Source organism: Juglans regia, chromosome 1 (genome assembly GCF_001411555.2).
Source record: "Juglans regia cultivar Chandler chromosome 1, Walnut 2.0, whole genome shotgun sequence".
Taxonomy (NCBI): domain Eukaryota; kingdom Viridiplantae; phylum Streptophyta; class Magnoliopsida; order Fagales; family Juglandaceae; genus Juglans; species Juglans regia.
This window is the reverse complement of record NC_049901.1, coordinates 544,381-563,284: the sequence shown is the minus strand read 5'-3', so window position 1 is coordinate 563,284 and position 18,904 is coordinate 544,381. Positions and strand designations below refer to the sequence as shown.

General features: G+C 39.5%; 1 protein-coding gene across 1 annotated transcript; it reads left to right on the top strand.

Annotated features, from left to right (window-relative positions):
• The first annotated feature begins 11,481 nt into the window (after positions 1 to 11,481).
• LOC109001278 (WD repeat-containing protein LWD1) lies at positions 11,482 to 13,077 on the top strand. Its single transcript, XM_018978481.2, has one exon. It carries the CDS (start codon positions 11,833 to 11,835, stop codon positions 12,868 to 12,870), a length of 1,038 nt encoding a protein of 345 aa, XP_018834026.1. The 5' UTR covers positions 11,482 to 11,832; the 3' UTR covers positions 12,871 to 13,077.
• Positions 13,078 to 18,904: the final 5,827 nt, after the last annotated feature.

Here is an 18,904-nt window from a genome sequence, read left to right as displayed (position 1 = left end):
TGCTTTTTTTAGCCCATATCAGTTTCTTCTAGTGTCTTTGTCATGTGTGTATTCAGTTCGACAGTCCTAAGGAAAGTTTTGGGACGGGACTCAACCTGTCATTTTTTTTTATTATTTGAGTAGTGTTAGGTTGTTGCCCAGTATTACTCCTAGTAGGGCTGTGCATAATGGGCCGTAAGTTCGATCCATCTGTCAGAATCGACTTCTCCAACCCGTGAAAGACGGGTTCATTGGGTCAAATGCATGATACCGAATTTTAGTAAAAACAACCATTCGAAACCGACTCTGAACCGAAGACGAAAACACTTCTAAACTGAAGATGAAAACACTCTCCTCTCCACTGCAGAAACCCTAGTCACTGTCGCCGTTCTCCATCGCCGGTCGCAGTGGTCATCGCATAGGTGCGCTCTCTCTCTCTCTCTCTCGATAAGATTTAAGTTTTTGAGCTTTGTTTGGTGCTCTGTTTGGTCGACGTTCTCTGGGTTGCAGAGTCTGTTGAACTGGTTTGTGAACTTTATGTTGGGTAAAGCAACATAAATTGCACCGAAATGGAGGACCCCTTTTATCCATTAGTTTTTATTTCTCATGGATTTGAGAGCTGTAAATACATGGTGTTTCTTTATTCTTTCAGCTTATTTCTTCTTCTTCTTCTTCTTCTTCTTCTTCTCTTTCGATCTGCATGTATTTATGTGATGATTGTTGTTGTCTTTGTTTATCCATAATTTCTTTTACTTTTTGGTGTACTCAGGTATTTATGGGTTTGCTCTCTCTCTCTCTCTCTCTCTCTCGATAAGATTTAAGTTTTCGAGCTTTGTTTGGTGGTCTGTGTGTTCTATGTTTGGTCGCCATTCTCTGGGTTGCAAAGTCTATTGAAATGTTGAACTGGTTCATTCCATCCTCTATTTTGCTTTAATATGTGTCTTCTTGTTAGCTATTGGTGTCCATGTGTTCATGGATCATGGACCAAGAGTCATAGCCACTCCCAGAATAAGTACCACCCATACCTGCAACTTCCCTAATTAGTAGAAATGTTCTGTGCTTCTCTATTGTTTGTTATCAAGTCATTTGTATTCTGTGTGTTTAACTAGGATTACTTGTTCTTAAAAAGTTAACCAGATTTCCCTTAATTCTACCTATTAATGACACATGGTTTGACTGGTTTGAATGCATGATTCTTTATTACTCTCGAATCAAAATTCTACTGTTGAGAATACACAGGATGATAGGCAACTAGGCATAGATAATTTCATTTCTACTTATTAATTAATTTGCGGGATCAATTATCACAGCAAGTAATTCTCTTGATTCAATACACATGGGTTGCCGCCTGTCTTTTAGTTTGCCAAGTCTAGTGTCTAGTATGCCTACAGTTTGGCTTGAGGGTGGAATTTTCATTCCCCATATTATAAGAGATTGACAAAGGGGCAAAATATTATAAGAGCAATGGGTATACAACTTTCATTCCCCATATTTCGATAGTCTCTGTGCTTGAACCAATGTTTATTTTCTCCTGTAATTATTATGATTAGTATGGACACCAGCGCATATAGTGAAAACAAGCATGAAAGTAATAGTGTGGGATTAAACAAGCATTTCTATAGTGTGCCTTAAAGCACACACTATAAATAAAGTTAGTTGTACCAGAAAGTGAGAGCCCCAAAAGATAGTATGAGTTGGCTTTTGTGGTGGTGGTTCTTTTGGAGGAGAGATATATAATGGGTTGAATTATTTGTCTCTTCTACTAGTAAGTTTTTAAGAGGACAATAAAGAGAGAATAAAAAAAAATATGGAAAACCAAACATGTTAGGTCAATATATACAATAACATGTTAATTTAAAAAAAGAAAAATGCAAAGTTCTATGAAACACCAAGTTCATAGAATAACAGATTAATAACAGATTTTGGTGACTTTGTATGCATATATATATGTATATTTATATAATCACCAAGTTCTTTCTTACCTTCATTTTGGTGAGAGCTCCTCAAAGAATAACAGATTGATCGAGTGATGGAGCCTTAATTTAGTTGTACTGAGCTTATAGAAAATTAAATGTTAATACAAATTAATATGCCATAGGCAAGTGAGTGAGAGAAAAAGCTAGCTGGAAATATAAAGACTATAAATAGGGTATAGAACACAGTTGAGAAATTCCAAAGCTGAGGTGAGAGTTGTTTTCTGGTTCAAGTTCCAAAAACTGACATTGACAGACATATTTGGATTGTTTACTCATTTCTAGTTCTTCTTTCATTTGGATTGTTTCATGAACGTTTCTGGTTTATTTGTTTTAGTTCTTATGGTTTATGTTTCATGGCTTGATGTTTGCCATGTGTCTTTATTGAAATTTCCAAACGTTTCTCTTACTTATTTCCATAATTGGGATACCAACGTTCGTATAGTTTAAAAAAAAAAAAAAAAGGAGACCCGACCTGCACAGTATGGGTCAGGTCAGGTCGAACCAGGTCTAGACCCGATTGGAGTTGATCGGGTTGCAGCTTTAACTGCGAGTCCGTCTAGTATAAATTTATTTTTTTTATTTATAATTTTTTATCATTTTAAAATATTTTTAAAAAATATAAAAAAATGATACAAATAGTTATTCCCTTAACTATTAAATAAATAAAAAATTAAAATATATGAGGTGTCAAAATAGCATTTTCATTTTTTTTTTAGATTGATCGGTGGGTACATTTAGATGGGACTGTAATATTTTGGTTCGATCCATTCATTCATGTTGGGTTTATGCAAAATGGGCAATTTTTTTATTAAAGCCCCAACTTTCAAAAATTAGATATAAAATAAATTAGGCTGTGTTTATTTTGACCCAACTAAAAAATGAGCCAAAAAATTTCCAGTTTTAAAAATGGCATATATATCAACTATTTAACTTTATTTGCCAATTTTGTTTTTGAAAATATCACAAAGCAAAATTTGAAAAAAGTAGTAATTAACATATTAGGAACTTATTCAAAAGAATGTTTTAAAAAGACATATAAACCACATTTTTGTTCTATTAAAAATGTGCACCATCACTGGGAGGGGTATTTACCACCACTATCGGGCCGGGCTGATTCCCCTCCTCAAAGGCCCATCTAACTTATGGATGACCCGTCTCTCCATATCAAAAGGTAGAAGACTCGAGCCCAGTCAACTGGTAAATGTCAGGAAGAGGTTGTCACGTCATTGAAGCATGCGACAGCTCGCACAGATGGCAAGAGATCACGCTGCATATCATGCACATAGATGACAACAAGCCACAATCTGGGAGTGGGCGCACTCCCCCCTTGCCTTAGGGAGTAGGACGTGTAGAGAAGCGTGTCCACATTCAATGCGGCAGCATGGCGTCCTGAGCAGCAAGTAACTGCCTTGCCACATACACAGCGCCTAGTACGACGCATGAACACCTCACTGACATGGAGTGTGACCCACCTCAATTAGGGTATAAAAGCCCACACCCAGGTTTGAGAGGGGATCTGGGGATCTCATCAAAACTAGCATTTATTTATCTGCAATACGATATCCCTTCTCTTACAAACTTGGGCGTCGAAGGTGTCACTCACCACTTCGAGCCTTCACACTTGTAGGTCTTGTCGATGTGGCAGTGTGGACCAGGGAAGTTGTAACACTCAGGCCCAATCTTGGCCCAGGCCCATAGAGAAGCCCAGTAGAGGAGAAAAATGGCGTTGTTTCTGATAAGTGGGTTTATTTTTTTCCCTTGCTTTTCTCCCCCACCCAAGACGGTTTCCTTTTTTCCCCCAGATTTCTCTCCCTCATTTTTCTCTCTTCCCTGATACTTCATCTCCCATTCACATCACAGTTCAACTCTCCCTCTATCTCTCAGTGCCCCATCTGCTCACGCCATCTCAGTATATATTCCACACCCATAGTGTGCCTTACCTCCATTCAATTCAGAGCCAACAACTAAAGACCCATGCAATCCACCCATGTAACAACTCAATCAGTTTAACCCTCTGCAAGCCTTAATCACGGCAACGCCACTATGATCCTTACCACCACCACGCATCGAGTAAGCCACTAGCCTTTCAAAGTCATTGTTTTATAATAAAAACAACCAAATCAATCGAGAGATCACCACGAAACTGATGGGAACAACTAGAGCAACTCCAACACTGAGAACCACCAACAGCGCACCACGTAGATTCAGCCCAGATTTGCCACCCAAAACGAGCGATCTCACACCCGAGAGCCACCATGCAAGGCTCTTCTCAATACCATATTTCCTACACCCATAAAAAGAGCACCCCGCCAACGCCATGATAGAAAAGCCAGCAAGCCGAACGGCCACCTACGCCACTCAAATTAGCTGCCTGACCACCGTTGCATGTTGAAGAAGCTCAGAGTACCAATGATAATGTTGATCATCGTAACATTTCATCTACACCGTAAATCATACATCCATCATAGCCATAGTGCCTTTGCACCAACTCAAACAACCATACCCAACCTTGTGCTGCCATATAAACCGCCGACCGCCACCCTCTTCCATTGCATCACAGTTTGATACCACCAAAACTAACTCCCTTATCTCTTTGTACTCCACCATGATCAAAAGCCACCTCCGGCCACGGTGCTGTCGACCTCCATGTTAGGGATCTCGATTTAGTCCCTAAACATTAAGGTCCACAAGCTTGCCTTGTCTTGTGTTGACCAAATGTCTCTTGCCAACTTACTTGGCCTTGAATGAATGATGGCAATGGAAGGTCCCTAGGTTGATAGAGGTATGATTTTTAGTGGCGGAATTGATGATGATGATGTGTTGAGGTGATCTAAGTGATGAATTTGTGTGTTTGATGCAATGTGGAACGACTCGATGATGGTCCTTGGTGTTGGCGCCACTTGGGTGATGCTTAGGGTGGGTATGACGAAGTGAGGCTAGGGTTTGGATGGTGACTAAGGGGAGATTACGAAATTGGAAGGAGATGGATTAGGGTTGGCGTGTAGGATGATGTGCTAGGGTTTGGAAGGATGTATATGAGTGAAGCTAGGATTCCTAAATTGTAGGAAACAATTTAGGGATGAAGGAATTCGGTTATGGCAAGAAGATGAAGGTCTTTGGTGGAATTGACTGGTTCTAGGGTTGTTCTTAGAATTTAGGGATTGAAAGGTGTAAGATGAAATTCTAAATAATAGGAGATGATTTAGAGATTGGTAGGGTTTCGGCTAAGGCAAGAAATGAAGGTCTTTTAGGGTTAAAATGAGTCTTGCGTTGTTCCTAAAATATAGTGATTTGGATATGGAATATATGGTGAGGATTCCTAAAATCTAGGAAACCCTTATGGGACTCTTGGGATTTCGACTAGGGCTAATGTGATGGAGGAATGTTATGTTTTATGAATATGGAAAATAAGGGAGATATGAAATTGGATTGAAGGAGGCTTAATATGTGTTTATTGGGTGATAAAGTGCAAGAAAATGTATGAACAAACTAAAAAACATATGAACAAAAAATGGATAATTGGATAGTGAATGGAAAATATTCATAAGATAGATAAAGGAAATCAACACCTATTCACAAATCGCAAGGTGATGAAAAAGATAGATAAATGAAACAACATTTATGCACGAATTGCAAGGTATAGTCATTTTCTTGGAATTCACGAATTGCACTCAAGTCGCCCAAGTGCAAAGGCACCGAAATTATCTCAAAAACCAACAAACCGTCTATAAAGGAATTTTTCAAAAGATGTAAATGAAATGTTTAAGGGTCTTACTTAAAGCAATAACATAAATGAGAAACTCTAAAAGATTCCCTTGTAAAATAAGTCTTGGATGGGTCCCATGATGGCTCATGGTATATGTTGGCCTTTGGTGGCCTAGGCTGACCCATGGCATGGGCAATGGGCCATGGGCATGGCTGACATGGCCCAGACATGGGCTTGGTCGTTGGGCTGCCTGCTGGGTGGCATGGCTATTGTGCGTGTGGTTGGCATGGCCTGAGCGCTAGGCTATTGGGCTGCACACTAGGGCTATTGGCCTGCTGCTGCATGGGCACATAGGGCTGCTGCTGGGGCGTGTTAGGCTAGGTGCATGGGGCTGCTAGCCCGCATGCTGGGGCTGTCAAGGGCCTAGTTGTGGCCTTGTTGTGGTGCGCGCAAGGGCATGTCATCACACGACCATGGTGCTGTCATGGCCAGGCTGTGGCTGGCATGGCCCAGGCATGGGCCTGGGTGCGCTGGCCAGGGCAGGCATTAACCTCATTGGTTGTCCTAGGCGTGTCATGGCTGGAGCCATGGCATGCCTGTGGGACTGTCCTCAGCATGTCATGGCAGGGGCCATGGCATGCCTGTGGGGCTGTTGTGGGGCTGCCAAGGCTTGTCAACAACAGTGTCAAGGGGCTATCAAGGCTTGTCAGCGATAGTGTCGAGGCCTGGCCCATGGGGCTGTCGAGACATGTCAATGGTAGTGTCGAGGCATGGGAGGTGGGGCTGTCCAACCTTGTTAGTGACAGTGTCAAGGCATCAGCCATGGGCCCGTCAAGGCTTGTCATGGCTTGTCATGGCATGGTTGGTAGCTTGGATGTGGGCCACTAAACTTGGGATTTTGACACTCCACTCAAATCCACCGTCGCGAGTTGCTCTCTTGGTGAGTCTAAGACCTCTGTTGCACTGTGCTCTCCTCTTATGACTTTGCTATTCTCAAAAAACATGGCTTGCCTTTTGTGATATTTCCATAATATATGTCTATACCAAAAGCTTAGTGTTATTACAAACATGCCACTCATTTTGTCTTGTACCCTTCTGTAAAACCTAAAAACAGATGCAACTTGTGTTTCTAAATTGGGCTGGGTTATTGTCACTTGGAGCTTATAGTTTAACGGTTGCCAGTCGAGCCTCCTCCAACTTTGACAAAGTGATGGAAATATCCTTTTCATTCGAGACAATTCTCCATATGGCACGAATCGAAAATTCTTGGTGAATGGCCTTACCCTTAGGAAATTCCCAACCTTGGTCATACACTAAGAAGAAATGTTTGGACCCATCTTTGACGCGAGAAAAACATGTCTCCAAACGGGTAACCTGATTTCAGCGTCGCGCCTGAAAACTACACAAGTTGCCCTCAAGCCGCAACACTCCGTGTATGTGAAGAAACTCTCTGGTTGTCAAATCTTGATACTCCTAGCCCCCAGCCTCCAACACCATGTGATAGACCACGCAGCACGAGACTAGGATCTGCCAAGCGTTCGGGTGAAGTCGAGCAGGGGCAAGCCGAATATATCTAGAATGGCCCACTCAGACCGATAAAAGGGAAATTGCAACCCATTTACGAACATCGAGGGAATAATAAAGCCACCCTCTCAGCAAAGCCCTCTAAATCCATGGCCCCAAAGCAAGGTTCAGGAACCTCCAACACCACAAAATCAGGGATGTCATAGGACCCCCTTATCAAGCAAAGATCCGCTGGAGAGGCCGTAGAGGATCATTTATGATAATGAGCTCCCACAAGCCTCAGGGTGAGTAGAGCCCTCGGCTTCTCCATAAGAGTCTTTAGGTTGGGTAGAGCATGAGCCTTCAAGGAGGGCACAACTTGAGCCCTTGGGCCAGAGCATGTGATGTACTTGGGAGCAATTGATAAGTTAAGATGGAGAAAGAAGGTGGCTGGAATCGTAAATGGCAAAAGAGGGAAACGACAGAGAGTCTAGAAGGTCGAGCAAATGATTGAGAGAACTCGCAAAAGAAGCAGAAGAAGAGGAAAGTGAAAAGGATGAGGAAGCTGGAGTTTAAATAAGGGCTCCGACGGATGAACTGTCCAACACCTATAAGAGATAGGAATCGTAAAAAAGGAAACATAAAAAATGAATCTCGAGATCCTCGCTGCACGCAATGAAGGAGGGTAAACTGTCACACGAAATCCCAGACACGAAAGAGGGACTCACTAGCGTGATGGACGCGAACCAATTCATCAGAAGTAGCTCGAGCTTGACAGTTACTTGATGATCCATACGCAAGGAGGACTACCAACGAACGTCGCAGGTTTGGCCCACCACATCGCCTAGACAACGTCCATGAGGCAAGGCAGGAAAACTTTAACTTCTCACCATACGTGTGCTGTGGGAATTATTGGGGTAACTGAGAGGGGTGTTTTTTTCCAACCGTCGAGATTCCCCTCCTCAAAGGCCCATCTAACTTATGGACATCCCGTCTCTCCGTACTAAAAGGATGAAGACCTGAGCCCAGCTTGCGGGTACACATCAGAAAGAGGTTGTCACATCACTAATGCACGCGACAACTCTCATGGGTAGCAGGAGATCACGTCACATTAAATGTATAGAGACGATAACAAGAAACAATCTAGGTGAAGACTCACGTCACACTAAATCATGTGGTGGGCGAAAAAAAAAACCTGATACAGGGAGTAGGACGTGTAGAGAAGCGTGTCCACATTCAATTCGGCAGCATGGCATCCTGAGCATCAAGTAACCGCCCTGCCATAGACACGATGTCTAGTACGATACATGAACACCTTCAATGACAGGGAGTGGGACCCACTTTAACCAAGGTATAAAAGCCCACACCCAGGTTTGAGAGGGGATCTGGGGATCTCATCAAAACTCTTTTTTCCTTCTCTGGAATACGATATCTCTTTTCTTACTAACTTAGACATTGGAGGTGTCAGTCAACCCGAACCTTCCCTCTTGTGCGTCTTGCAGGTGTGGCAGTGTGGCGAGGAAAGTTGTTGAGGTACGAAACATGTCGTCAACAATCACCATTTATCCATCCAGGAAGGTTAAACAATAAGAGTATTGCTACTATTCCTTGTAATCTTTCTATGCTCGCATTTTTATTTTTTTTTAATAAATCATGTGGCACCACATGATTGTGTTATGTCATTAGGGTAAAGTGAGCAATATAACTGGGGCAGCATAGCATCTTTTTTCATCATCATAATAAAATTTAAAACAAATAAATAGAGAAAAAGAAATAATAAAAAATGCAACATCCAAACTCCAAATAAAGAACAAAAAAACATACATAAAATTATTACAATCCAAGCATCTAGGCAAAAGCCACATACTTATGAAATAATATTACAAATTAATCCACAACTAAAATAAGACGAAATGTATCCAATCACCACCTAAATGACCAAATTGAAATCAACACTACAAACATATTAATATAACTAATTAATTTATATAACTATTTAGAACACATTATAAAATACTATATTAAAATTAGTTAAAAATTATTTAAAAATTTATATAATTAGTTCGGTCGAGTTGGTCTAGTCTAGGGTGGAAAACACCACTCCGAGATTGGAATAAAAATGAAATCTCATAATTTTCAAGACCGAAACCAATTAAACTCCGGTTTGGACCGACCAAAACCATCCGGTCTGGATCGAAAATCTTACATCCCTAGTTGCGATTTGTCTTCAGCATTATAAAAAAATGCTGACCATGCACTTGCAGAAGTGCTAGATTTAAAAAAACAATTAGCGGGAGGGTACATGCCCGACTACCCTTAAAATTAATTGAAACTTGAAGAAAAATAAAATAAGAATTAATGTTTTGAAAGTAGTACAGGACAATGCTCGGACCCAGGGGCGAGCAAATAATGTTCGCACCGAAAATAAGATAAAAGTTCATGAACCTTTCTTGGTCTGATGGCACCGGCCTCCTTTTGGTATTTCTCATTCAATATTTATGATGTTTCTGAAGGAATCCTGGTTTACTAGGATGCGATAGTGTTATAAGTCATGAAGGTATGTTTGTTTGCACTTTCTCATCTGCCTTGTATTTGGAATGAACTTATATGTAGAGATTAGTGATTTAAAAATTGGTCATGTTATCAGCTGTAAGTTACAAACATAGTTGTGGAGACTATTTTTCGTTGGTTGTGCATTGGTAGGGCTGTATGAAAACCGACGAGACCAACCGCTAGAGTCTGGAACCGACAGAGAACCGGTCAGCTGACATTATAAAAATAAGGAAATTGACGCCAACTGGTTCAGTTTCGGTCTAAACCAAACCCATACTGCTAAACTGGCCAATTATATATATCTATATATTTTATATTATATATATAAAACGATATCGTTTCACTTAAGTAAGTGAAACGACGTCGTTTTAGTTATGAGTTTTATAAAAAAAAATTACGTAAAATGCCGTCGTTTGGCTTTTATCCAAACAACGCCGTTTCATCTTGGGATTAAGAACCCCCATTTTTCTTCTTCCCTCTGATTTTCTCTTATGCAGGGTCGCTTCATCCCACCAACGACATAGTCTATCGCTCCCCTTCTCCTTCACAGAGACGCCAATGACAAATCGACGAATCGCACAGATTCACGCCAAGACTGATGCTACCTGTTTTCTATCCCCAAATTGGCTAATTCGGCCATTCTAAGCCTCTCCAAAACTCACCGGTACAGCATTGGTCTTGCATCAAAGCCGCACTGACCACGTCGGTTTTCAACCTCTATGCATTGTTTTAAAATAGGAAACAACCTCCTTGTCAATACTTTGAACAGTGGGAAGACATCATTTCTCCTTTCTCTGCATAATTGCAGTTTAGAGAATAATATGAGATTAGACACCTTCATTATCCAAACGAGGACATATCTTCTTATCTATGTCACATTTATAGAAAGGGAAATACAGTTGCTGACGGTCTTGGTAATATAAAGGCAACTGGTTGATGCTCCTTTTGTTTTTGTAAGTCGCCTGACTGGCCTGGACAAAGATGGATTGCCCTCCATCAGGCATTAATGGGCTATATTCTGATACGTTAACAAGGTTTTTCCATAGTATATGGTTTTCTTTTCTAGTTGATATATGAACAACTGTTTCTCTTTTTTCAAGGTTTTAAGTTTTGGATTTTTGTAACAGCTAAAGCCTTCTATCATATACTTTATTTTTTAGCTAGAAGTGAGGGTGAGGTAATGTTACTCTTTCTAAAAATTCAAGAAATAAAAAATAATTTCTTAATTGAACTTGTTTGGAAAAAGTTTCTATCTTAAAATTATCATCTTATCTCATTCTCAAACATTACTACAATATAAATATTTTCAAACTAATAATTATAATATTTTCAAATTAATCATTACAAATTTTTTAAAATTTTAAATAAAAAATAAAAAATAATTAAACTTTTTTTAAATTCTTAAATAAAAATAATATTATAACAACATTTTAATTTTATAATTTTTTTTATTCAACTTTTTTATTTATCTTTTTTCAAAATTTAAAAAATATTTAACTCAAACTATTTTACTATTATTTACAAATCATCTTACTGCTATCACAAAATTGTTTCACATCTCATTAACCATCCCCAATTTTTTTGTTAAAGGCCTTGTTTGTTTTTTAAAAATATCTCATCTCATCTTATTATTACAACTTTCTTAAATTTTCACATAAAATAAAATAAACAATTTAACTTTTTCAAATTCTAAAATAATAATAATATTAAAAAATATATTTTAACAATATTTTATTTAACTTTTTAACTTTAATCTCAATTCATCTCATCTCATCTCTGAAAACAAACGAGGCCTTCATTTTTCACTCTATTGACTTTGTTCCTTTGTTCCTTCTGCGACATTTTGATTCATGGATGTTCTGGCGAAAGTGTGCATGGCCGTGGATTGGCTGGATGGACGGCCCAGATCCAACCTTCTGATTCAGTAGACTGCAAAGAGTAGACTTGCACATCTGCCAGGCAAAAGTGGTGCGACCACCAATTTATCCGTTCAATTTTCTTCCATGGATTAAGCCCCTTCAGTACCATTTATTTCTTCTTCGGGAGTCTTCTGCCCTAGAATAAAATCCTCTTTGCTCTGATACAGACAATTTTCCCTAAACAGTAAACAGGAATATGGGGGCGAGCAGCGATCCGAATCAAGACGGTTCTGACGAGCAGCAGAAGCGGTCGGAGATATACACGTACGAGGCACCGTGGCACATCTATGCCATGAACTGGAGTGTCCGCCGCGACAAGAAGTACCGGCTGGCTATAGCCAGCCTCCTGGAACAGTACCCAAACCGCGTGGAGATCGTTCAGCTGGACGACTCCAACGGTGAGATCCGCTCCGATCCAAATCTCTCCTTTGAGCATCCCTACCCTCCCACCAAGACCATCTTTATCCCGGACAAGGAGTGCCAGAAACCCGACCTTCTCGCAACCTCCAGCGATTTCCTCCGTGTGTGGCGGATCTCCGACGACCACCGCGTCGAGCTTAAGAGCCTCCTCAACGGAAACAAGAACAGCGACTTCTGCGGTCCCCTCACCTCCTTCGACTGGAACGACGCCGAGCCCAAGCGCATCGGCACCTCCAGCATCGATACCACCTGCACCATCTGGGACATAGATCGCGAAATCGTCGACACCCAGCTCATTGCTCACGATAAGGAGGTATACGACATCGCCTGGGGCGGAGTCAGTGTCTTTGCATCCGTCTCCGCCGACGGCTCCGTCCGCGTCTTCGATCTTCGTGACAAGGAGCACTCCACCATCATCTACGAGAGCTCCGAGCCTGACACCCCCTTGGTCCGCCTCGGCTGGAACAAGCAGGACCCCAGGTATATGGCCACAATCATCATGGACAGCTCTAAAGTCGTCGTCCTTGACATCCGCTACCCCACGCTTCCTGTCGTTGAATTGCAGAGGCATCAGGCTTCCGTCAATGCTATTGCCTGGGCTCCCCACAGTTCCTGCCACATCTGCACGGCCGGGGATGATTCCCAGGCCTTGATTTGGGACTTGTCCTCCATGGGCCAACCTGTCGAGGGTGGCCTGGATCCTATTCTCGCGTACACGGCCGGGGCGGAGATCGAGCAGCTGCAGTGGTCCTCGTCCCAGCCCGATTGGGTTGCCATTGCTTTCTCCACCAAGCTTCAGATACTTAGGGTATGATGTGTATTGAATGATTATGTTTTAATTTTATATATATCGCGGGTTTGAGTTCGCAATGGAACGATCCATGCCTTGTCTTATACTGTGTGTTCGTCTTTTTAGATTCCAATTTATAGTTTCTCAATCCCGCGGTCTGCATAATGTTTCTGTTCATGATGGTCTTTCAAGTTTCCAAATGCGAGCCTCTGCGGCTCTGCCTGTTCGTTATTACTTTATCCAACCAAAATGCAATGAGAACCATACACCGATTTGAAACTTGAAAAAACGAGGAATATCTGCATTCCGTAACTCATAGATAGCTATACTTTTAGGATGTTGCGGATAAGATTATCACTGATATACTGTTGGCTGCTAGGAATTTTAGAATTTCAAGGACATGTAAAGGTTTTGTAATGAATAAATCTGCTTCACACACTACTGTGTGAAGCAGCCCTGTGCTGGGGTGAAAAAAAAAAAGAAAAAAAAAAAACTATGTGAAGTGTGTGGAAAGTGTGATGAATAGTAGAGTGTGATATAGCAATACCCTTTTGTAATATCGTATGGTCGAGATCCTCGAGGATCAATATGCTTGTTTCCTGCTAGGTGTTTACCCCTCAAAATCCAACACGTTTTTTTTTTCTAGTACTTTGTGACACTATTGAGTAATATTGGTCTTGAAACCGACGAGCAGCAAGTGAAGTATCTTGTATTGGGTTGATTGTATACTTATGAAGAAGAATCTAGTTTCAGAGAACTCATAGTTAGCATCACAAGCTGACTTGATAAGAGTCATTTGTGATGGTTTTCTCATATCAAGTGAGGATTTATGATATAGTAACCTCATGGCGATGCAAGAACAACCTGAGCAGGATTAGCTCTAGCGATCGTAGCTCTGTCCTAAGGAGACAGGGAATATATATTATATATATATTGATATTATATATTTATCTCTCTCTCTCTCTCTCCAAGTATTGTCATTGACTCATTATCAAAACTAAACTACACGCATCCTCAATTATGAAATGTCTGTGGTTAAGGAAAACTATCGAGGCTCTGCAGATGCCTGAGTTATGAAATTTTACTTAGAAAACTATAACGGTAACTTCGTGATTGCTGATGGTACTATGTCTTTAGATTGCTGCTCTCTTGAAAATATAAAAGAAAGAGGGAGGGTATGTTTTTTTTTGTAAGTGAGAAAGAGGGAGGATATGTTTCTTCCTTTTTCTGAACTCGCCTCTTTTCATATAATACAATCATGTTAATTATCAAAAAAAATATAATACAATCATGTCTCAGATGTCTGCTATGTTTGTTAATGTGGAAGTTCATCCTGGTAGTGGGTAGATATTCCATTCAACTCCCTGGCTTATAAAACAAGCTGCCTTCGAGTTGTTTTTGTCTAATTAGTTATGATGCTTCTCAACACCATTCACTATCTATTGGGTATTCGTTGAACTTATGAATCAAAATGGTTGTCAGGATTTATTGGTTAATATGAGTCTCACATAATGACTTATTTTAACGTTATTTTCTGTGGATACTGAATTGTTAGAGTCACTATCATAACATTGTTATTCCCGAGTGCATGCATCTCCTAGTCCTCGTACTTCTAGCGAACTTCTGATGGATGTATATAGGCGTTTGAAATCTCAGGGCTCTCTACTTGTACAAAAAAAAAATCTCTGGACTTTCTACATTAGAGAAATGGAATTTGTTTCTCACAACTATATAGTTCACAAAAATATTTGGGGGCAGCATGTGGATGATTCCTAGTTTCTTTTGTATTAGTTAGAATTAAAGCTGAATAGTCTACCGTACTTATCCAAAATAATTGAAAAGCAGAACAGTCTACTGTAAAACATGGACTTCCTAAAGCATCCCCTCTACCGCTCATATCTTTATCGAAAGATGTATGGTAATGAATGAACACAGTGCTCTGTGTTTGCTCCAAACTAGCTTACCAGCACTAATCTGAAATAGTAATGCTAGGGACAATCAGGTGGCTTATATTTAAGTATGTGCTTTCCTAATCAAAAGATGGAGAGCACCCATTCTCCCGAAATTAAATGGTCATTTTGCTTGAGTTCCTTCGATTTGGTTCTCTCAAGTACCCTAGTGTATTTTACTTCCTCTGTTGGTTTGGGGTATGGTCAGTTCACTCGAGCTACTAGAGGAAGTGATAGCAACCTACTAGGAAAGAAGAGAGATGTTGGGACAAAGAGGCTGAAAAAGAGACAATAGTGAGAAAAGTTTGCTTCAAGACGCGTTACAATGTCGCTTTCTTTAAGATAATTTTCGCCCCCACCAATAACGATATGCACACGGGTTATAAGCGAATTTGCTTCCAAGATACAATGAAGCCTAGAACAAGTCTGTTTATTTAATTACGTTATATACATATGAAATTAGATTCCGAATAACCTCAGATATTGTTATTCAACTAAGAAATTAGAAATATGTTCTCTCAAGAACAAACAGATTTTAACAAGTTTTGAAGAAGTGAAAATTTTGGGAGAGAGAGAGAGAGAATTCGAAATTGAATTCAAAAACTCTATCAATCTATCTCAAATTCGTAGACTTAACCAAAGGATGTGAATGAAAAGTTATTATTTTTCTGTAATCTGATACGAATAGGTATATTTATCCTGCTTATTACAAAGTGACACAAAGGTTGGACTTGGTCCAATGGTCACCACGCTTCTCCACCAACCATCTCACACGGGTTCAAATCCTGATTGGTTTGACTTTTGGCATTTTCTTTGTCAAGAGTTGTGGCTTTTGTGAGCCACACACGCGTCCCTTCGCGCACAAGTTGCCTTAGTCTATGTGGAGGCCATCCTATCTACAAAATAATTAAAGGAAAACTCTCGTTGAAGGCGACTTCGTGCACCGATGCGCACCAAAAGCGACGTGGAGGCTGGGTTTAAAATAAAAAAGAAACGGTGCGTGTTGATAGAAGGCGGGTCTGATAAAACCCAATTTTGTGGGACTATGGCGATTGGGAATAAGGGTATTGTGGTTGCCAAGTAAAAAAGAAGACATAAATTCAGGCACAGGAAGTGAGTGGGTGAGGGTCATTTTTCTGAGTTTTTCCTTTCAACGAGAGAGATTGAGGTTTTTAAGCTATTGCTGATTCTATTATATCTACGTACTAAAAATGAGTGGGATGTGATTCCACTCCATAATTCTCCAATCCAAAATGAGACGAGAGAAAGGGCATTTCTTTATATATAGAGTGAAAATGGGAAAAACTGTTATTCAAAAAATGTGGATACGTTGCTTTTTGGATTTAGTTGGCCACTAGATTTATTTATGGGTGGGTTTTGTGAGATTGTTAATTGGAGATGACTAATAATACTCCTATAAATAAATCCATGGAAGAAGGGATCACATATGAGCACCATGGAAGAATGGGAGCTGTGGCTTCTTGGCCTTGGAGAGGGCAAAAAATAGATAAGCTGCCTTCAAATTTTGAAGCTAGAACAATGCAACCCATATCCACTTTAGTGTACTTACGAACGAGTAACAAGTGTGGGGGGAGGTGGTTGTGACTGTGAAATTCAGAATAGGGAGTGGTTTGTGGACCAGAAGCAGGACCAAACAGTAATACTAAACAAAAAGCCATACCTCTCTACTTTTTTGCTGAATGGTGAAGGGGACAAAAATCAGAAATGGTGAAAATGGGTAGCAGAGGGGGAGATGAAGACGATCCAGTCTTCTTCTTTCGTTTTCATCCTTTTCTTTTTCTCTCTTTTTTATAATAAAAAAATTAAATATTTCCACATCATCTTCGGTACACGTTTGGTACACGAAACTGCCTGTACCTAGTAGTTTTGATAATTAAAACTTCTTTTTGATAGAGGTGTGGTTCAAATCTCTACCTTCAGGGTAGATAGTGATAATCAATACCACTGAGCCACTTGACAGCTACAACAACAACAATGAACCCAAATTATTATAACCATAAGCAATAACTTACAAACTTTCCTCAATTTCTCTATTTCTAAAATAATTCATAACTTCAAAAAATAAATCTCTAAAATATTATTAATAATAAATATTATATATATTATTTTGAAAATATTTCCAAAAATCTTCCACCATTTTCAAAATATATCCTCGTTAGAATAGGAAAATTTATACATAAATGAATATGTCTTTTGGACTTGAACCTTCATATAGTGAAAATACATCAAAACTAACCAGAATGACATAGTAAACATGCTTTGAATTAGTGATTGTATATGATTAGCCTGATATATCTCACATATAAATTTTATTCTTTTTGGGTAGTTCATTAAATCTGATATGTGGATTGACCTTGTGTCTATATCTTGGTTTAATGAGCGCTCTAATGACAAAGCCTAATTCGCATAGGAGGCGGCACCACCCCTGACATTTATATAGGTAGACTTATCGAAAGTGTCATGTTACTAAACATTTTAACATAACCATGTTATAAGTTTATTAAGAGCTTATTGCTCAGCCTTTCATTTTCATTATAGTACCAAACACTTCAAATCTCGGGATGGTAAATTAGTTTAAAAAATTAATTTTGATATCATAGTGTTTGCAAACCACAAACATATAGTGTACTTTGATCATTGAACTCAAGTTATGATATGTTCAAGAGTTGAGTTGAGTTTTCATTATTGATGATTTTATTGTTTTGGCTTTAAACCCATCACTTTGACGTCCTACATCAATTCTCTTGTAAGTTCTTTAGTTAATGGATATGCCAGTTCCGACAATATCTCGTTTAATCAATCGTAATAACTCCATATGTGAGTAATTGTCTTAATATGCCTAGACTTGTCATTATATATATGGCTTAGGCCCGTGACAATATAGCCTGACTGTTACAATGCAAAGACATTGGTGATATTGAATTTTTTTTTTTCTAAATCCAAGATCTTTATCAATAATTTCTTAGCCATTTTATCTCTTTGCTTCAAAAAGCCAATGCCATAGACTTAATCGTCATGGTTGAGTAAGTTATGCATGCTTGCTTCTTTGATCTCAGGAGATTACTCCCCCACTAAGAGTAAATATCTACCCATTGGTTGATTTGATCATCATGCTCAATTTCCAAACTGGCATCAATATTCCTTCTACAACCAAAGGAAACCTCCTTCTATAACCAAAGGAAATCCGCTGTACTCAATACCATAATCCATGATATTTCTCAAATACCATAAAATGTTTGTACAACCATTCAATTAACTTTATCCTTTAAATGCATTTTGCAGCATCTTCTAAAAGATACATAGCCTCAAGTGCATCCCATAAATTCTTGGCGGTTGTTTTGTTCTGGTACGCGTCAAATAATGTGTCAGACATTGCATTGCAAATATGTCCCTTGCAGATATAGTCATCTTGTTCCCATTTGATCCTTGCCCAACTTTGAGCGATTGTCTCGTCTTCATTTACAGACAGTTTATGAGTGGTTAGAACATACACCACTTTGAAACTGGCCAGGAGAAAGTACATATTCTTTTGCCAGCGTCGAAAATTGGCTCCATCAAAATGTTTGAGTTTAACAAAATCTGCAGTAAACTCTCTCAAACTATGTGCCATTAGTAATTGAATATTGTCTTAAGATTGATGACATTGTAACGCGTCTTAAAGCAAACTTTTCTCTCACTATTGTCTCTTTTGCAGCCCCTTTGTACCAACAAGAGATACTAGCAAGAGGGGTAGATAGAATGGCTTATAAGGCATTGTTGAGGATGCAAAAAGAAGGTTTCTATTAGATGAAGTCAGCTTTGAATAGAGGTTGATTGATCATAAAAAAAAGAATTCGACCAAAAATTAGGATAAGTTTAGGGATTCACCTAGTAGCCAGGAACCTTCAGGTTTCAGAGGTTGAACTCACCTCAAACCACACTATAATTTTTCTTGTATGTTGTGTGGTTTACAAAAACTTCAAGAGAGATAATTCTTATAAAAGTCTCAAAAACTTTTTTGATCTAGTGGCACACTTGGATACATTATCAATATTTGATTGGATATCTTTATAGGCAAGTTTTGTGTAAAGCTGGGCGGCTAGGCACCC